Source organism: Mauremys reevesii, linkage group 7, assembly GCF_016161935.1.
Source record: "Mauremys reevesii isolate NIE-2019 linkage group 7, ASM1616193v1, whole genome shotgun sequence".
NCBI lineage: Eukaryota > Metazoa > Chordata > Testudines > Geoemydidae > Mauremys > Mauremys reevesii.
In genome coordinates this window covers 4,660,452-4,682,177 of record NC_052629.1, presented here as the reverse complement: position 1 = coordinate 4,682,177, position 21,726 = coordinate 4,660,452, and the positions used below count along the sequence as shown (strand labels likewise).

The following is a 21,726-nucleotide window of genomic DNA, read 5'->3' as shown; positions in this document are numbered from 1 at the left end:
AGAGAGACAGAGGCATTAACATGAACAAGGTAACTTCATGGAAGACAAAATTTCAGCACAGCTCAGCCTTTGTTGAGGAACAGTCATTCCAGTACACTCTGCCATTTCCCTCGGGTAACGTTTTCATTTATCTCCTAACTAGAAAAGGCACCCATGGTGCTCACTATAGGTAAGGTTGGCTTCCAACTTCCATTCTGGATTCCTCTCCTCCCTGTTTCCAATCATTCACAAATGCCCCTAACAAGTTCTTTTTGGCCTGACATATTCCATACTTGGTCTCAACCCTCAAGTGAAATGTTTTGGGGAAGTTTAGGCAAAATTAGTTCAAGTTCAGTCATCTGAGTAATACATGGTCTTAAAACAAACAAAAAACCCAATCCCCACATTTTTCCCATATCTCTCATTCACACATTACGTGTATGAATAACTTAAATACCACTATTGGGAGAACGATCAAATTTGGCTTTATTTATAAGCCTCCATGGAAATCTGTGAAATAAATCAATTTTGAAGACAACAGAGTTTTTGAGCATGTGAAACGGGATAGTCTGTGTATGAACAATACAATTTAAATTTTGTTTGGAGTTAAATTTTTTATTTTTGGCAGTTCAGCAGTATGCTTTCCTCCATTTTAACTCCATCTTCTGCAGAATTGAGCCATTTTGTACATTTTTACATGAACCCAGGCTAGGGACCAGAATATTATCTTTAAAAAAAAAAAAATCACCCTGATACTGCATCAGTATAGGAGTAAGAGAAGCAAGGACCTTTTCCATTACCAAATACGTTCTCTTTAAAAAGTTATTACATCAAAATGAAAAAAAGTGTCTGCAAGTTTGCTACTAATTAGTCATAAATGAAAGTTTAGGATACTTACCTGTTAGGCATATCTCTTGGCTGAACTTCTCTCTAACAAGTAAAAGGGTCAGACAAATACAGACTGCAACTGGCTTTTTATTGGGTCAGCGCAGGCACAAGAATGATGAAAAAGAAGAATGCGGATTTACCTGGAGAACCTGCTGCTAATAATTCTGTTCTGCTGACAACAAAGGTACGAGACAGGGACAAGGGAACTAGAAAAGGGAGAGAAAAAGGGTGAGACCATGACTGGGCAGGACAGTTCTCCACACTTGCCAGGGGAAAGAGTAAATTCACACTCTTCGAAGAAACCAGAAGCACAAATCAATTGCAGAAAAGAAAAGGGGGGAAAAAAAGCTGATTAGGCAATTTGTAGAAATAATTAAAAATAAATAAATCAGCAAAACTACATACATTCCACTTGGTAATCCTAAGTGCCATTCAATACAGAGCTCTCAATTTACATTTCAAGACCCATTCATTTAAAAACAGTACACAATGCAAAAGCAGCAACCACTTTAGCCCAAGAGATGAGGAATAAAAATGAAAACCCAGCAAGTCATCTTGGGGGAAGACCCAACTGGGTAACTAAATGAAACAAAAACAGGATCAATTTCACCATTTTTCAAATTCTTTTTATCAGACCATCAAAAAAAGCCTGCAATTGTCCAAGTTTAGCCATTTTAGGGTGAAGAACATAAGAACAGCTATACTAGGTCAGACCAATAGTCCACCTAACCCAGTATCCTGTCTTCCGACAGTGGCCAGCACCAGATCCTTCAGAGGGAATGAACAGAACAGGGAATCATCAAGTGATCCATCCTCTGTCACCCATTCCCAGCTTCTGGCAAACAGAGGCTAGGAACACTTCAGAGCATGGTTTTGCATCCCTGCCCAGCCTGGCTAATAGCCATTGATGAACCTGTCCTCCATGAACGCATCTAGTTCTTTTTTGAACCCCGTTATAGTCTTGGACTTCACAACATCCTCTGGCAAGGAGTTCCAGAGGTTGACTGTGCATTGTGTGAAGAAATACTTCCTTTTATTTGTTTTAAACCTGCTGCCTATTAATTTCATTTGGTGACCCCTAGCTCTTGTGTTATAAGGAGTAAATAACACTTCCTTATTTACTTTTTCCAAGCCAGTCATGATTTTATAGTGACTTTAATAGTGATAATTTGCACTTATGTAGCACTTTCCATCTACAGTTCAAACTGGACTTTACAGACATTTAAGCCTCAGCACCCTTGCATTGTCGTCACTTTCCAGAGGGGGAAACAGAGGCATGAGGGCTGTTAGGGATTAGGAGTCTTAAAGAGACAGGCAACAGCACCTACTCTTGCGCTGCAGTGCCTCTTTCTGGCTATTACCCAGAGTGCTGAGGGGAACAGCTTCCAGACCTACATGGAGCAATCCCAGTCATTTTATTTGTAAGAGTTCATCCCACCAACGCAGGACTCTGGGTGCCATAAGACATAAAAATCTCATAATGAAATGTACTCTCTTAACATACAGAAAAATGCACCCACAAACTAACTGCTTTGCTACTGGAAAAGGGACTGTAGGAAAAGTAACAAATACAGAGCCACTAGTGGTCAATTTAAAACCCCCAGACGTATGCACTTGGAGTTTGGTGAGGGGAAGACCAACACGCAGTTCAGAGTAGGAGGGCCCACCCTGGGAAAGGTACAATGACACGATCTATGGTAGAGTGGTGGGATCCCTAAAAAGACAGGTGACATCTGGACTGACGGAGGGAAGAACCCAGAGTATGCCAGCAAAGAAAGAACACTAGGAAGTTCACACTGAATAATAGTGGCAAAAGGAGTAGCTGTGAAAGATTTTCCAGTGTAGTGTTGGTATATGTCAGATGAGCCTTGATGCGTGTAACACACACACACACACACACACACACCCCTCTGTTTCTAGAGCACAGACAAAACTCTTCCAAGGATCTGTGCTTTAGCAAATCTGCGGTTCAAAAACCTACAGGGTGGCAGTAAGATCTATTTAACTTCAGCATGCGTAATCAAGGAACAATTGCTCCCTACTCTGAATGTGAAATTGCTAACATATATTCAGAAAAATGTCAGCTAAATGGCAACATAGATTACTGCTTACATCACAAATGTTCCAGAGAATTGCTTGTGTCTCTGGAATTTATTCTAATCATATGCTCTTACAAGGAAATGATAATACCTTATTTATATAGAGTACTTTTCATCCTAAAGGCTTTCAAAGCCATTTAACAATATATACTGAGATCATTAACCCACTTTTGAATTGCAGCTATTTCTTGGGTGGAACATGGAAGGCATTCTGCTCCTGTAACACCAGAAACAAATTTCTGTGTGAGTGACGAAAAACTTCTCCATTTGAAGCCATTCAAGGAATTTTAGGTTGGCAGAATGTAACTGCAAGACTAACCCACCAATATTTGTGAAAAGTGATGTGTGATTTTTAATTACTTCAGCTGATCAGAATCTTGGTTTTTGGTCTCTAGCTGAAAGGCAGCATTTCCAGCAATAAAATATGTCCCCTGGTGGCGGCAGTGGCTCAATACTGTCTAAGATGGACAGGTACCATCCACTGAATCACTAATATCACTTTCTGCAGCACTTGAGATTTCTGGGAGTTCTCCCGTTAGACACTGAGCCAGCCCAACCTGGTTTAACTTGTGAGCTGTGACAGAATCACAGTCCAAGGTGGTACAGCTGTAAGAGAGCAGCAACTGAAGTGTTACCTTTACTTCTTGTAATCAGGGTTAGCCCACAATGAATGTCTAATACATGCTTATGTGATGGAGGTGGCGTGACAGGGTACCTTGCTCACAAGATTATGGTTTTTGTAATGAGGATTCGCCTGGGTCCCAATTAGCTTTTCTCACTGCAGTTGCCTATATTTTTCTTACATATATTTTAAAGAAGATAAATTTCTGTGCAAGTTGGTTGTATGGGCTGATTTTCAGCATCTTTGCATGATGGGAAAAATCTCTCTTCTTCATTCCAGTATAACTGATAATTCTCAGGCTTGTTTCAGAAACTTCAGACTTGTCTACATGACAAGTGATTGCCTCGCAAAGGAGGATGCCAATCTACAGTGCACCAGCTTGCCACGCAGTATCGCCCCATGTGGACACTGCTATACTTGGGGGCTTTCAGTACTCTGTAGCAGCGTCCACATGGGATGTTACTGCGCGGCAAGCTGGTGTGCTGTAGATTTGCACCTGGGCTTGCTGCACAGTAACTTGCCATGTAGACAAGCCCTACGACTATTAGATGCATCATTATTGTTTCCTGATAAGAGTCATTTTCATTTGACAGCACCATGTGTCTTTCTAGTACTTAGTATTACTTATCCTGGTCCTTCAGTCCCTATTATGCTGCTATTAAAAACAAACAAACAAAAGAAAACCCAAACCCAACTGTCCCTGTAGTCAAACACAAAAACAGATCACTAACTAGCAGACTTCTTGTCTACTCACAGCCTGCAATCTGGCAAACTTGTGACAACTGGTCAGATTTTGTGAGTTAATACCACAACCAGTATCAATCACACCCGGCAGCTAGTTACATTGGCAGGATGCTACTATATATTGTGGATGCCAGCTGCATCAAACACCACAGAGGTCTCTCCTACACAGCTCACTCCATCCACATTAACAGTGAGAGGCATGCTTGGGCATGAAAGAATTTCAAAAGCAGAAGGTAAGAGAACATACCTGGCAATGTTGTGAGGGCCATCACCCCATAATAGGAAAAAGCACCAGCTTCAAACTTCATTCCCTCTTTCCCAGCCTCCACTTCCACTTTCCCCTGTTGAGGAAAACGAGAGAGCCAGAATTAAAAGGGGCCTCAAGCATCCCAAAGATCCTGAGACCTTAGAACAGACTTGCACCCTGAAAGCCGCAGCCTTGCCCGAAGTGGCAATTTAGGGTTAATTCTTGCCTTCTGCTAAAGTCTGTAAAAATGCACAGAGAAGGGTAGAACTTACACCTCAAATCAGTCCCAAAACTTTCCAGCCTCACATCTGCTCCAGCTAACTTAACTCAGCAAGGTGGGTGGGCTCACCACTGCAAAGAAATACAGTAGCTTCTCAATGGTACTACTTTTTTCTACTTCCAAAGAATGTTTGTGCACCACTATGCCATTTACTACGAACTGAAGGGAAGGAGTGGTCTCCAAGTCTGAGAAAGCCCATACTACACATGGTTTCTGTGTCAAGACAGATCTACTCATTTCAGGTAACTGCCCAAATTCACACAAGGCCCTTCTGAATACAAACACAGGAAATCTCAACTGGGAATGGGAGTAAGCTCAACATATTTTGGGAGGCTGAAGTTAAGGTTGTATGCTTCCCCCCATAGAAAAGAAATCCATAATTCCTGAAGGAGTCCTGAGTCCTCTTTCTCAAGGTTCTTTTGGGTTAGGTGGTTTCCAACTGTTTTACAAATTCCACATCCCTTACTATTTGATACTGACATTTATACAGAATCTTATCAAAGGATCCCAAAACACCTTACAAACTATACACCACAGAAATGCAGCCGCGTCTGGTGTGGAACACAGAAGTTATTTAACAGCACATAAACACTCTACATGAGTCTAAATACAGAAAAAGAACAGAAGTATCTATTCTAGAAATGTATTTTTAATATTCAAAGTATTAAATTAGAAGCTTAAGGAACTACCTAGTGGAACCCTATTTTCAATTCCATTACCAGTGCAGTGGCATCACTAGTGGATTTTGAGAGAAGGGAAGAAGAAATCTGATTCCGTATCAAGCTGAAACTATATTTTGTGGGAGGAAGGAAGGGTAAACAGAATTTAATTAATTATTTGCAGTGTTCTCAGTCTCTGCTGGGCTGGAGAGAAGGAACAGACTGGGTCCTCCCACATATAATGGATAAATATGCCATTGAATGGATAGCCAGGTCAAACTGACGCTAAAATTTAGGTTTTGTAAAAACAAGCTTACACTAAACCTAAGACCAATATACATGTTTCCAAGTGTTTTTTTTTTCAGTTCAATTAAAAAGCATTTTAAAATAATCAGCCTTGCCCATCAGTATTTTCAATCCAAACTATGCAGCAATGTGCTAGTGCAGTAAAGTGCAATCAAATTATCTAGTCTAATTGTCCAAGATGAGCGTAGTGCAAAAGGGAATCCAACAGCATAAATGTGTCAGAAGTACGTTTGATCTTTATAATTATTTCAAAAACATACTGTTCGTGATTTGTTCAAGATATAATGTTCAGCCTCGTAGACTCAATTAAGTAATTACTGGCAATTATTCATTACACAGTCATAGACTCCAACCCTGAAATTAGATGTATGCAGGTGGAATCCTCACTTGGGAGGATTTGGGAGTCCCTTTGAAGTTAACGGTTGAAAAGTTTTGAGCTGGCAGTTAGCTGTAAAAATGGGCCCTCAATTCTGCGACCTAGTTATTTCATTAGTTACACACACCAAAAATGTCACCCTTGCCAAATCTGGGTCACACAACAAGCATGCAGCATGCCGAGCAGCTTGATAGCTGAGAATCAGGCAGCAAAATTCCACATGCATGATACTAGAAGTGTCCTGCCACACCTTACAGGTCTATGTTTGCATTTTCCCCAAGGCAGTTAAATGACACAACATGGATTTTGAAGAAAAAAAAAAGTTACAAATTGCCACAATGTATTGGTGTGGAAGAGATGAGCCTATCCAGTGGAAATAAATTACATTTCAGAAATCAGTAAGTTGACTATTGGAGATTAGATTAAATTAATTTACAGAACTGTACATTTGTTTTCTTGTATTTTTCCTATGTGAAGAGTATTAATATACCTTGGGACATCCAGATCAGAGACTGACTATATTGCAAACCAAGGGAAGTACCTACTATATGCTAATACTTGTTCTGGTAGAACCAAACCTTAGTACCACTTTTACAGCATGTGTCTTTTTATACACTCACTTTCAGATGTGACATAGGCATGTAGAAAAGTTTCTTCTAAAAATAGCATGTTAGTTTTTACTAAACATATGCTTGCTTATTACAAGATGGTTTGTTTGTCTTAATGTGTGCTCTTTATTATGCTCATGCAATACTGCATCCTACAGCACTTGATCCATTATCTTGCCTCCAGTGTATTTCAAGCTGCAGTGATCCACTGCAGAAGTGTGGGAGTTTAAGAGCTGCCAATTCCTCGTGGAAAGCAATCCATATTAACAAAGCTCAACTGGATACACAGCACCACCTTTTTGGTTCTCCTGTCGTTCTTTATTACTAAGATCATGGAAAAATAAAGACATCTTTATGTTTAATGCCACATAAGAGAGTCTACAACCCTGGTTTACAGCATAAATTATATTACTATAATGTTGTTTTGAAAGCTATTTTGTAAACACAACACATTTGAGTTTCAATCTCAGTGTGGACAAGTATTCCTATGCTCCTGCTGCTTATCTCCTGAGGAGTAAAGCTCAGGAGATGAACGCTGAAGAAATTAATGAGAAAATATACTTCCTAATCTCAAAGACAAAAGAGTATTTCCTCATCACCGTGGCCTGTAATCTCATTAGATCACACAAATTAAGCAGGGTCAGGCCAGGGTTACTGCTTGGATGAAGGACCTCCAGGAAAACCCCAAGTGCTGGAGAAAGCGACGTTGGAAATTCAGTAGGTGGCGCTCTTCCCTAAATTAATACTAAACTTTTGTGCCATGATACTGGAGGCACAGACTTAAACAGATAGTTAAGGGTTAATGTCTCTTTTACCTGTAATGGTTTAAGAAGATCAGTAAACCTGGCTGACACCTGACCAGAGGACCAATAAGGGGACAAGATACTTTCAAATCTTGGTGGAGGGACGTCTTTGTTTTGTGCTCTTTGTTTTGGGGGTTGTTTGCTCTTGGGACAAAGAGGGACCAGACGTCAATCCAGGCTCTCCAAATCTCTCTGAATCAATCTCTCATGTTTCAAACTTGTAAGTAGCACAGGCAAGGCGTGTTAGTCTTATGTTTGTTTTCTCAACCTGTAAATGTTCCTTTTTGCTGAGAGGATTTTACCTCTGTTTGCTGTAACTTTGAACCTAGGGCTAGAGGGGTTTTCTCTGGGCTATATAAATCTAAGTACCCTGTAAAGTATTTTCCATCCTGATTTTACAGAGATGATTTTTACCTTTCTTTTTCTTTAATTAAAAGTTTTCTTTTTAAGAACCTGATTGATTTTTTTTTCTCTCTTGTTTTAAGATCCCAGGGAATTGGGTCTGAACTCACCAGGAGTTGGTGGGGGAAAGGAGGGGAGAATGGTTAATTTCTCCTTGTGTTAAGATCCAAGGGGTTGGATCGGTATCACCAGGGACTTGGTGGAAAAGCCTCAAGGCTATCCAGGGAGGGGAAAGTTTTGGGGGGACAGGGAGTGTGCCAGACACTGGAATTCTGGCTGGTGGCAGCGTTACCAGATCTAAGCTAGGAATTAAGCTTAGAAGGGTCCATGCAGGTCCCCATATCTGTACCCTAAAGTTCAGAGTGGGGGAGGAACCTTGACACCTGTAATCTCATTAGATCACACAAGTTAAGCAGGGTCAGGCCAGGGTTACTGCTTGGATGAAGGACCTCCAGGAAAACCCACAGTGCTGGAGAAAGCGACGTTGGCAATTCAGTAGGTGGCGCTCTTCCCTAAATTAATACTAAACGTTTGTGCCATGATACTGGAGGCACAGACTTTCAAACATAAAAAATGAGTTTTCGATCAGCTATCAAACATCCCATGGCACTTTTTGCAAGAAAAAAAAAAAAGCATTAGCTAGAGTGTCCTGGCCAAATGTCAATTCCAGTCATTACATTTTGCCTACCAATGTTTTCCCAACTGTTTCAACTGGACACAAAATTCTTCGCTGCCTGGCCAAATAATACTGGCTGCACTTCTGTTGCAATTTTCAACAGATGATCCTTTCTGAGAAGTAGGGGCCTATTATCCACACTGTACAGAAGGTTAAAATTGAGGCTGTGAGCAACTTAGCAAAGGAGCCAGGAAGAGAGCCCTGGTGTCCTGGCTCCGTACCTTAAGAAGAAGACTAATACAACTATTTCAGTTTAGATATGGAAGGGAAGGAGTAAGGAGACAGATATCAAGATCCACGTATATCTAGTTGCGTGCCTGACCTGTAAAATGAGAATGAAGTAGTCGACAGGCTTGTTTCTCTGGTAGAGGTAGTATTCTGGGGCTTTCTTGTTCTTTTCATCGTATTTCAGCTCCTGGATGACATTAGGATGTTTTAGGAGCCTTATGAGGATCTTCTCTGACATCTGGGATGGGCCAAATGCTCCTACTTCTATAAACACAAGACACAAATTGGCATTACACTTCACGTGCATGGGACTGAATTGGCATTAGTTGTTAAGAAACATGGAAGCAGAGGCATGTGTTACAGAATTGGAGTTTTCCTGTCTTTTGAGCCTCTTAGGGTACATCTATACAGGGATAAAAGACCCCCAGCACGATCGCAGCTGACCCAGGTCAGCTGACTTGGGCGTAGGCTTCAGGGATAAAAATTGCTGTGTAGATGGGCCACCCTCAGCCCGAGCCCAAACATTTGCACAGCAATTTTTCAGCCTGGAGCCAGAGCCCAAGTCAGCTGATCTGGGCCAGCCACAGGTTTTTTTACATACCCCGTGGCAGATTTTCATAGAGAAACAAGAATACTCCAGTTCTCAGATATTACAAATGTATTTGCCCTCCTTGAGTTAATAACATATATTTCAGATGACTGAGAATGATCTTCCCAACATGGAGGGAAAAGGAAAAGGAATTTGCCCACCTGAGAGCTCATAAAGCCATAGTTGCTTGGGCTTGCTCATGGACTGGGAAGGGAATGGGTTTACAGTTGGGGTCCCGAGGACCTTTCAGTTTCATTTTGAAATGATGTTATAGTGGATTCATTATTTATTGCATTTGTTTCTAAAGGTCTCCGATTGTTCATAGACCTAGAAAATTGCTACGGATAGGCCCACTGTGTGAACCCAAAGAAGAAATAAAGGAAAGGTGCCACAGCCCACATGGGGACAGCGGCTCAAAGTGAGAGGCAGAGTGCAGGCAAATTCACACCAGTGGGATTAATGCATAGCACACAGAACACACCTTATAAACTCTTGCTCTTACTGTTCAACCTTCCCAAGAAGAGCTATTTGAAGTGAAAACCCCCCAGCTTTTTATGGAGCGGATTTAGGCCAGGGACACTCAAGAAGTAGACATGCAAATTGCCAATACTTGCTAATGCTGGTTTCAGGACAGGACTTTGGAGACAGAGGACTGTCTGCAGATCCTGGTCTGCATTTGGAACATTCCAACCAAACTGTAATGTCTGACTTACTTAGCAATGCTCCCGCAGCCAGACTTAGATTTAAATTATAAACTCATTTTACATTTCCTAGACAAGCACAGAAACAGCACCCGCAAATTAAGTCAATAAAAATCTGTCAAGATGGTGTTTGGGAACGTCCACTGAACTTCGTGCACATAAATGAACGAAGTGTTATTTGATATTAAAGCCACGTTTTCCTGTTGAACTGTTTCCTTTCACTTGAAGTAGCAATGGTGAAAGGTGCTGATTGAAAGGCCTGTACATGGAAAGCCATTGCCTGCACACCAAACAGGTACAGCATGAGCAATAGCAGGTCAAGCTTCACACACGTTGCTGCTAATGGGTCTTATCTCTGATGCAGAGAGACCAACTCTATGATGAATAGAAAATCCAGTCACTGTAGCCTACGCAATCCATGGGCTCTCTGCAAAGACTGCCCAGAGGGGGACCAACCATCATGGTGATTTGAGAATGCAGACATCTGCCCATTGAAAACTGAACTGAAGCTACCAACTCATGCCCCACAGGCCAACAAGAAATCCATTTTAAAAATACAATCCCATAACCTGTTCAATTTGCATTTAATTTGCAAAGAGAAGTTTTTACTTGGAGTCAAAGTGCCATGGAACGAACAGGTTACACTTTCCCCCTGAAGTCCAGGATCTCTTCCCAGATGAGCCACCAAAGGGGAATTACAGTCAGCACTCCAGTAAACTGGCCAGTTGGCACAACATCCTTATTAGTCTGTTCCCTGAGCTCTCCCTAATGGGGTGTACTTGCTAGTCGTTAACCTGACTGACTCGATACATGCAGTGTGGCACTTGCAGTCAACCTTACCTTTCAGACCAATTTAAAGTTACTGGTCCACCCCTGGTAAATGTCTCACAGGGTTCATGCCGACACTGAACACAGGAGAGGAGAGAATTTAAAAAGAAAAACACAAAATACACAAAAGTGGCATTATTTGTCACCCCGTTGTCCAGCCTCCCTCCCTGCCAGCATTGCCCACCGGCCTCGCCAGCCTCCACTGACAATCTAGCTCTCAGGCACTTGTGTGATTGCAAGCTGCGCTAAGCCGTACTTGCCTGTTGCCAGGAAACGGTGCATTGCCAGGAGGAGCTGTGGTGATATTTTAACCTTCATCTCACTGTCTGTCTGTTTGAAGGCAGAGAAGTCCTGCTTCCTGTCCCGATGGGCTACTTTCTTTTTCGTCTTGTTATCAGCTGGGGAAGGGAGGGTGGGAAAAGGAAGGAAGCAAAGTCTGTTAGAACAGGGTCCAGTATGAACTGCATTGAATGTAGTCATCTAATGCTTTGTCTACTCTACAGGGAAAAGTCGATCTAAGCTATGCAATTTGAGTTATGCAAACAGTGTAACTCAAGTCGACGTAGCTTAGATCGGTGTCGAAGGGAGCACAAGGTTCTCCGGCGAGATGCCAGTGCTGATCTGGAGGAGAACTTCCTGGTGGCAGAGAGGAAAGGCAGCCACGATCCCTTCAACCTGCATAGTGAATAAGGTAGCTGGAGTCGATGTACCTTAGGTCGAGTTACCGCAGGGTCTACACCATGAGAGGTCAATGGGAGAAACTCTCCCGTCGACTTACCTTACTCTTCTCGTCAGGGGCAGAGTACAGGGGTCGACAGGAGAGCGATCTGCTGTCAATTTGGTGAGTCTTCACTAGACCCACTAAATCAACCACCAGTAGACGGATCTCAGAGCCTCAATCCCATCTGTAGTGTAGACCTGCTATCAGTTCCTTCTCCCTCAGTGGCTTCTTTTTCCATTCTACATTCCTCCTCCCGAGTCCACCTCTTGTTCCCTGAGCATTTGAATCAGATGTTTCCGTCTCAACACTGCACAGGCTCCTCCATGCTAGCAGGCCTCACTGAGAGCACAGCAGAGACAGACTATCTGCTCTCAGTTCGGAGGGGGGGAGGAGGGGGAGAGCATGACTTGCACAAGGCCACCCATCAGGTGAGAGCCAGGAATAGAACCCAGGTCTCTTAAGTCCCAAGCAATATCCACTAGGCCACACTGCCACCTTATAAAATACACTTAAGGTAAGAATATTATGTCTTTAAGGATTGTCATACAGGAACTTCTGGACACCTGAATACTGGTAAGATACTGACAAACAAAGTGGTTCAGAGAATTATACACTATTAGGAAGCTGGAGAGATGGACTTAGGAAAGATTCACCTAATATTTACAGAAGGGGAAAGGAACAATGAAACAAAGGATATCTGAATAGCCTAGGGATATTTCAAATGATTATTTGTATTGCAATCGTGCTTATAGGCCCCAATGTGCTAAGCCCTACACAAACACAGTGCCTGCCCCCAATCACCGTAAAGAACATTTAAGACAGATAAAGGATGGGAGAAAAGTAGTACTGTATTTGTAACCCAGTTCTACAGGTTGGAAGTGGGCAGAGGGAGAGATTAGGTAACTGGCCCACAGTGAGATAGGAAGTCTGATGGAGCTGGGAAGGGACCCCAGATTTCCGGGGTCTCAGTCTAGGGCTCTAACCATGACACCTTCCCTTCTCAAAATATATTAACATTAAGGAGGGAAAGGAATTGTGTTAAGTGGTGCAAGGAGAAATAATTAGGGGCTGAGTAATCACAGTGCTCTTAAGGAAAGGAAGTCCCTCATCACTACTGTGTCCCTACCAATTCACTGCCAGTGACCAACTTTAAAGAGAAATCATCCAACTTTCCTCTACCAAAGAATGGGAACGGTACTGAGAGCTCTCAAGGGTGACGTGGATATTAATCAAGGAGAAGCATGGAGATATCGAGAGGCGCAATAAGGACACAGAATAGGATTGTTTGAGGTGGGGAAATGATAACTGAACAAAACTGAAGTTTTGCTCACATAAACTGCTGGGATTGAAGGATTCCACAAAAAAGCTGTCCTGTTTCAGCTAGAGGGTCATGCATAGAGGGGGCCATATTGCAGAAATGACAATGACGACAGCCATTGTGGACTTGTGTGGAAATCTGACCTTCTAGATCTTAAGTAAAACAAGTTAGCTAGACCAAGAACAGAGGTTGGAAGAATTCTCTTTGATGTTTAAAGAAAAAGCACAAAATACTTCTACTCACTGTACAAATCAGTTTCATCTAGAATCTCAGACTTGATGATTTCTTCAATCACATCTTCTAACGTGACAATCCCCAGGACTTCATAAAAAGGGTCTCCTTCCCCTTCATTGTTGACTCGATGTACTATTGCCAGATGAGATTTGCCTGCAGGGAGACAGATTAACAATTATGACTTTAGACTCAGAGATTAGAAATGGAATTATGAGCAAAGGATAAAAATAGAGACTCATAAGAAACTGTGCTTCACACATTCTAGAACAGAGCAACCACAGTCCAGTAGATGCTTAAAGGGATACTATCAGCTAAAAGAAAAAATAAATCAGATTTCCATATGAAAATGCTGTTCCTGTTGCTATCACAAATTGCCTCGAAGATTAACAGAGCTAAACAGTTAGACATATTGAACATTCCTCCCAGTTTGTTTACCCTGTGCGTATGTCAGCACTTGGTGTCAAGTCCATTTCATTGTTTTGTTGATGGTCAGTTTTACTTCCTGTCTTGTACACCAGAACCAGGACATCACACTCTGCACTGCTTTGCACAGAGCTCCCATACATGCATTTCCTCACACTCTGTAACATTAGCAACGAAGCTGAAATTGAAGTAGCAGCAGGCAGGCGTGTGCACAGGGGAGGAGATGTGGGGGAGGAGAGGTAGGTCCGATTGTGTTTGGTGGTGGTGGTCTCTCCCTGCCTTCTCCTCTGCTCACTACCAAGCAAGAGATTGGCAGGCAAGTAGACAAGCCCATAACACTATATATTTTTTTTAATGTAAGGTATACTATTTAAAGGGAGTTCTTTCAGAAAACAGATATTTTGAAATTAGACCATAAAAAAAAAAAAATTCAGGTTGCCATCAAAGTATGGTTAATTAAAGTGAAGAGGATAAAGCTGAAATGTGACATACTAGTGGCAATGAAGCTCCCACCGATGTCATTTCTGTGCTTATTTCAGAGTGTACTAACAACTCGTAAAATCTTTTCTGCCACCTACTGTATCGTTTTGTTTCATATAACATGATAATGCCATGGACTAAGAATGAAAGAAGCATATTTGGTCGCCAATTTCTATAGCCATCATTGAAACTCACTTAATTGCAAAGCTATGTAGAAAAGTACCTCAAACTCTAGGATCAAAGAGTTTGACAAGACACAACCAACCAGACCAGAGCTACATGCTGAAGCACAGGTATAGTGGTCTATACGTAGTCTATTATGAACTGGGCATTATTATTTTGCATCCCCTTTGTTGGTCTCCAGCCTGGCATCTAAGCCACCCACTCTGCGATCCATAACCAAAATAGTCCAACTTTTGTTTCCTTTGCTCAGACCCCTTTATAGGCAATAATGTCTGGATGCATGAAGATTTGGATTATTAGACTAACAGGCATTCAAACTATTCCAACCCAGGCTCGCTCATGCTCAAAGAATGAAAATATCTTGAACAAATTAGACCAGGGAGGAAAACTTATCAACGACTGATATAAACATTGCATCAGGTCAAGTCAATTCACTTCGGTAAGATTTTCACATCTGCTTTCCCAGGGACCCAACATAAGCAGTTAAAAACAAATTCTTGGTGAATGCTGTCTGTCGAAAGTTAAATTCTTTTGCTATTCCCAGCTTGTAATCATTTAAAAGGAATTTTCCAAAGCAAGGTCTAATATTAGACTCAAAATGAAGTTTCCATTCCACTTAGGCGATATTCTCACCAAACTAACTACTGCATAATCTGATTGTCTTGGAGCTACTCGTTTAGATGCAGATGGACGTACTTTAAATACCAGCTCCACAGCACCAGTGAGTCTTATCTTGAAGGGACCTTATTCAAGAGTGAGTTATTAGAACGATGATTTGCAATTTAAAAGACCAACATGCTTAGTGAGCTGAAAGTCTCACTGATCTCTCTTTACTAGCATTTTTTTCTTTGTAGTCTCTTGTGAGATTTCCAGATCTCTCAACCTCTCTCAATTTCTCAGGAGACACCATTTAAAACTAGTGGGCTTTGTTCCCTGACTGAGATAACATTAGCTGGATACTGTGCTGCCCATGCAATAACTCTCTTGATGTTAGCATGAAGATCTGGAGGTAACATCAAGGCAAGCTCCAGAAGTCAAGACATTTATTTTCAAACTAGAAGGCATCACTCTTTTCAATGAGCTGTTGATATCTATCACATTCCAGGATGGAGAGAAATGAGCATGCAGTCATTTAGATGTTAATACAACAGAATAATAGTTCTAGAACTTAATAAATAAAAGAAAGTATGCTCAGCTCTATGCAAGACAGAGGACAAGGTCCCTTTCCCAAACAATTCACAATCTATTGAATTGTTTCAGCTCTAGATTATATAAACACAGCCTTTTATGCCATATCTGTTGTCCTTTTCAGAATAAGGAAGAACTAACTGGTTTATCTAATTTTATAATAATAAATAATAATTGGAGATATACCAACCTCCTAGAACTGGAAGGGACCTTGAAAAGTCATTGAGTCCAGCCCCCTGCCTTCACTAGCAGGACCAAGTATTGATTTTTGCCCCAGATCCCTAGGTGGCCCCCTCAAGGATTGAACTCACAACCCTGGGTTTAGCAGGCCAATGCTCAAACCATTGAGCTATCCCTCCCCCCAAATTTACATTTCAAATAGAAAATAAGAATCATGTACTAAGTGTAGGGTCACAGAGTCAGAGACACATCACCAAGCCATTTGCCATCACTAAAAGTCCATAAATGGCTATTAGCCAGGATGGGTAAGAATGGTGTCCCTAGCCTCTGTTCGTCAGAGGATGGAGATGGATGGATGGGGAGAGAGAGAGAGATTGATCATTGCCTGTTAGGTCTCACTCCCTCAGGGCACTGGCATTGGCCCACTGGTAGACAGAGATGGAGATGATGGATGGGTCTTTGGTCTCCTGACGGCTTATGTTCTTATGTTATGTTAAACAATTCAAAGTGTAGAACATTCTCTGTGACAGAATCCACCTCATCTTTGTATCTGTGGCATCCTTGTTATTTTGGAGGAAGATGCTTAATGTGGGAAGGTGAGCTATTCCACCAACCATCCTTATTTCGGCAACTTTCTTTAAAGTGAACTATGAAGGATTTTTTTAAAGACGGGGTTGTGCCCCTTTTCACTTCTTTATGATGAAAAAAGAAGGTCAGAGAGGTTTTTGTTTTTTTCCAGGTTTATTTTTTGGCTTGTTACCTCAGAAATATTAAGTATGTCAATCAAGACTGCTCCTCTCTGGCTTTGCTGGAGGACTTTTTGTCAGGTCATGTTATCGAGAGAGTCAATCTTTTTGTTGAAGGGATGGGTTGTGGAGAGTAAATCTCTAGCAAATTCACACTTTGACTAACATTCTAGATAGTCATTGAAGTAAAATCAATGTTAATAAAAATATACACCCTTCTCCTCACTTTTTTTTATAATTTTATTTTAAAAATAGTTTGACTAAAAGTCCCATCCTGTCTCATCTGGCCGACTTGCACTCTCGACTCCTGTGGTATCGTCATTTCACTGGGGCGCCTAGTCATCAGTCTTTCAGCCTAGATAGCAATTAGCAGGAAAAAAAGGCTAAGAGGAAAACCGTACACCTTTCAGGCCTTCTTTATACATTATAAAGATGCATTATAAGGCACAGAACCAGGTTTTTCTTCCCTTGTAAGCCACCTTTAACAGACCCTCCAGATTTATTAAGCAGAACCAGGCTCCACCTTTATTAAAAGATTGCCTATATTAAGCAACCAATTTTGGTCAAATCTTTTAGTGATAATTTAAAAACAGGTTTCGCTGCATCTTGTGAAGCTAAAAATAAAATATATACACCCAACAAACTGCTGAGTAGTGATGTGAATCACAGAAACACCTAACCAAACAATCTATAATGATTCATTAGCATTTTAGGTACAAAACGAAATTTAAAAAGAAATATATAGCAAATATATATGGTATTCTCTTACCTCACTTAGACACTTCAAATGTGCCTTTTGCCATGATACATAGCAGCCACGCATCTACTACTTCAATCTCTTTCTACCTGCCCACTTTAAGTAGCAGTCCAGTGAGATGCTGATTCTGTCAATGCTGCTGAACTGCATAAAGGCACAGACTACTTGAGAGAGGTGTGATTTAAGCAGACTACTGGGAGACAGGAACTCCTGAATTCTAACTTCAGCTTTACAGACTCTCTCTGTGGTCTCAGACAAGTAGTTTCACATCTCTGCCTCAGTTTCTCCACTATAAAATGGCGGTAACAGTAACAACTCACAATCTTACTCCAAGAGCTAACATTTGTACTGAACTTTGAAGTTGAAATGTGTTAACTGATAATTAAGACAAGAAGGAATGAGCTTAATCTGCAGTAAGAGAGATTTAGGTTAGATATTGGGAAACGCTTTCTAACTACACGTAGTTAACTTTTGGAATAGGCTTCCAAGGGAGGCTGTGGAATCCCCAACACTGTTAGTTTTTAAGAACAAGATGGACAAACACTGGTCACAGATGGTCTATGATTCTTTGGTCCTGCCTCAGCGTTGTTGGACTGAACTTGATGACTTCACAAAGTTCCTTCCAGCCCTACATTTCTATGATTCTAATTATTCAAATTATCTCTAGGGGTGACAATAACTTCTGAGAGAGTTTTGTTAAGAGCAAATCCAATCTAATCCTATTGTTCAAGAATTTGCAATATTTTGCTCTCTAAGTAGCATACCAGCAGGGTCAGGATTTTGCTCTCTGTCACAATTTTTGCCTTCAGTATAATAAAACCTATTTTAAAATCCCAAAGGCCCCTAACTGAAATCTCAGCATGTCAGTGAATGTTTTAGACACAATCTTTGTTCAGTGGAATTAGATGGGAGTGGATTCCTTGAAGTCTTCAAAGGGAAGTATTCCAAAAAGAACAGAAGGGAGATCAGCGTTGGAAATTATATTTGAAATTCAAAACATACCTGGCAATTCCATTTCTGATTTGGGATCTTCATATTTTACATTTGGGAATATAAATGTGTGTTAGGTTTTCAGTTCACAAAGATGATATGTGAACAGAATACTGATCTGGATTGACATACTACACCCTTGTATGTGACCAAATGCAATAGCAGAATGCCACTATTAGCCTCAGCAGCACCAGAATGTTCAACAGTACTATACGGCAACCGCTATTTATACCACCACCACCACCAAAACAACTTTAAAACAGACAGATGTCAGGAAATAATTGAGCCACAAGGGAGAACACCCCCACTTCATTCTGGGGGCTTTTAACTGGGAAGGGATGGACTGAGTACGAGCTGTCAAAAGTATAAACTTTGTGGGTGGATAACTGGAAACGCCCGTATCTCTGGAAGTGCAGGGTTTGCTAACTTTGCATCTAGAAAGGAGAGTGCAACATGTAAGTTCCACAGAGCAGAAGATCTGGTCTGGCCATTTTATTAAAGCCTTTGAATTCAGTTTTATTAAAAAAAGTAAGGGACAACATAAGAATTGCCATACTGAGTCAGAACACCACTCCAACTAATCTAGACTGGCCAAGACAGTAGCCAACCAGCAGGTATTTCAAATGAAAGCAACCCATCAATAGACAATTATGTAATAGCATGACTATATGCAGGAAGCTTTTTCCTAATCCTATGCCACAAGTGCTTGATAATTGTCTTAAAGCTTTACGGTTTGGTCTCTTTTACATCAGATAAGATGTATAAATGAATGGGGAAGATTTTCTAAAGCAGAAATGACAGGCTCCAAATTCTCTTTGACTTTCAGCAGGAGTTTGGTGGCTAACTAGTATTTGTGCCTTTGGAAATCTTTCCTGGCATCTTTATGATATGATTATTAAATCCTTGCTTGAATCCTAAACTCTCATTAATATCTTGTGGCAGTGAGTTTCACAGGTTAATTGTGAACTGGGTAAAAATAAGTGTTGTATAATTTCAAGTGAGTTAAAATGTAGATTCACAGATTCTACATCCAGAAGGGACCATTGTGACCATCTAGTCACAGGCCATAGCATTTTCCCAAATAATTCCTGTATATCTTTACCCATGTATTGAATTACATCCAAAAAAGAATTATTTAAATTGCTTTCCCTACATTACTTTTCGGCTACATGGTGGATGAGCATTAAGGCTCTCCTGCTTTCTGAAATCTACATCCTTGTTGTTTGCTTTTGCATTTCACCCACTTTGAAAAGGGAGACAGAACTATCTGTTGCACTTTCTAATTATTCTTTGTTTTACTATCTGGTTTGCACGCTCTAGCAAAACTCTGTTTGGAGTCAAAATGCTGCACGAGAATGTTAAAAGGTTTTTTTTATTTAAACAAATTCAAAGGTTCAATAGATGCTTCCTTTTCCCTCACTCCAATCCTACTCTCCAAAACCAGAACAAAAAACACTTTATAAAATCTAAATTTGGGGATGAAAACTAGTTGCCAGTGACCCTTTAACATCCACAGTAAAATCACCCAGCATATGTAAAGAAATGACTGAGAATCAGATTGCTAGCACAAGGCAGATAACGATTCTTAGTATTTTATTACATACAGCAATACAGCTTCAAAATTCTGTACAAATACTGACTAGACAAACGCGTCAGCTCTTTCCTCATATTCCGAATGCCATATTACAATAACTTCCTACTATTAACCCCTCCACCCTCTACAATCAGATCTTTCCGATCTAGTGGGATAACACCAAGGCAGGGAAAAATGAAGCTGAGTTTCAGGAATAAACTTCCCAACAGTGAGTTGTATTAGTAGCGGAATTGTTTCCCAAGAGAAGTAGTGAAAGTTCAGTTGCTTGGGACTTTTAGAACTAGACTGGACAAAGCCATAGACTAAAAAGTATCCTGTATCTATCAAAAAATCCTGCTCTAGGCAGATGGAATAGAATGGATGATCTAATAGGTATTTTCCATCTTTAACCTCTAATAGTCTTTCATTCAGGGCACACACACACACTCTCCAACTCAACTGCTGTAGTCTACAATTCAATTTGCTTTTGTATGAAGCCGGTATCCCTGGTGAGGAGGCATTCTGCCAGCCGCCCTTGAAGCAAAAACATTGTTAGAGGCAGCTGCCACCTGCTGCAGTTTAAAAGGTAATTTAGCAAGCATGTCTCAGACAAAAAAAAGTGCCATGGCCTCACCCATCAAGTAATGTGCAAGTTAGCAAAATCTACAGTGGAAGGACAACGGTAATTCAGAAACCGAGCCCGGCTGTCAGAAATGGAGTCTTAAGGAGGGATCCAGAGAAAAGAGAGAACGCTTGGGAGCCTCAAGATCAGAAGACTCTACCCACATAGGGGACGTTGTCAGTGAAGGTCCAAAGCCAAGATTAATCAGGGAACACTAAGGACATCCCTGCATGAAAAAACTGTTGGCCACTGGTCAGTCAGGCCACCTTTAACTCATCATGGAGCTTGGGCTAACTGTGATTCTAAGACTGATTAGTAGCCCCAGTTTCATGGTGATTTAAAGCTTGCTCAACTGAATGGGTTACAGTCAGCACTGACCCGCACAGGTGACATCTATCCGGTAAACTGGTACAGCTACCTCTCAAAGTTGGGACCCAGTATCTTAGAGAATGTATCCACTGGGTCATGCTGTAAGAGATGATGAGATCGGAAATAACACAGAACAAGGCTCAAAGTGCAAGTTACCTGAAAAACAAAATATTCTACACAAACTGTGCAGAGCCAACTTGGCAAGATTGCTGAAAGGGAGGGACACTTTTCTATGGGGGCACAGAAAGTTATCAGAGCACTGACTGGTTCAACACAGGGACAGGTTAGGAATTTAAAACACCAGGGAAATACTTCAGAAGAATTAAGCAAACTAAAGCAGAGAGAAGGGGTGGCAATTTTAATAAGGGAAAATATTGAGTCTGGAGAGAGACCTATCAGTATTTTGGCTAGCTCAAAAGAAAAAAATTCAGATAAAATTTAAGGACAAACAAACGTACACCATTAAGGTCATTCTTGGTCATAGTTCATCCAGGACAATTTAAGAGACACTGAAGTATTATTTAGACCATTCTGACCCCCCCCTCCCAGCCCCAATTTCCCATGGTAAAGTGGATCTTTTTGAAAGACTCCTAAAACAGACTTCGTTTCCATACAGATTTACCCCTTTACTAGTCAGTAAATAAAAATTTATTTGTCCCTTGGTGTCTAATGAAGCTCTAAAAACACCATGCTAATTTTAGTCTTTCCTTGTTTATGCAAACCAGTCCTCACTCGAGTAGCAGCTATTAACTAGCAGAGATGTAGCCAGCAGGGGGAGCACAAAACATTAGGTTTTGCTAAGCTAAAACAAAAGTGCTGTAAGTATTCTTTGGATAAACGATTTCATTCTCAAGATCCTCTGGGAAGCATCCACTGACTCCTTGGAGCACTGGGTGTTCTCCAGGGT

The 21,726-nt window shown here is 41.0% G+C and overlaps 1 protein-coding gene across 11 annotated transcripts in view; it reads right to left on the bottom strand.

Annotated features, from left to right (window-relative positions):
* The window catches only part of CNNM2 (cyclin and CBS domain divalent metal cation transport mediator 2), a 214,934-nt gene that overhangs the window by 58,341 nt on the left and 134,867 nt on the right, over positions 1-21,726 (bottom strand). For 6 of the 11 annotated variants that reach the window (XR_005583213.1, XR_005583214.1, XR_005583212.1 and 3 more), the window contains exons 2-6: positions 13,318-13,461; positions 11,296-11,433; positions 9,012-9,181; positions 4,580-4,673; positions 1,008-1,073 (exon numbers count right to left, since the gene is read on the bottom strand). Coding sequence is in view for 8 of the 11 variants with exons in the window: in XM_039483020.1 (XP_039338954.1) it covers positions 1,008-1,073; positions 4,580-4,673; positions 9,012-9,181; positions 11,296-11,433; positions 13,318-13,461 (612 nt within the window). In the remaining 3 variants the exon portion in view is untranslated. Of the gene's footprint in view, positions 1-1,007; positions 1,074-4,579; positions 4,674-9,011; positions 9,182-11,295; positions 11,434-13,317; positions 13,462-16,784; positions 16,864-21,726 lie in introns of those variants that run through there. The other 5 variants (XM_039483024.1, XM_039483023.1, XM_039483022.1 and 2 more) reach the window with 2 other exon arrangements.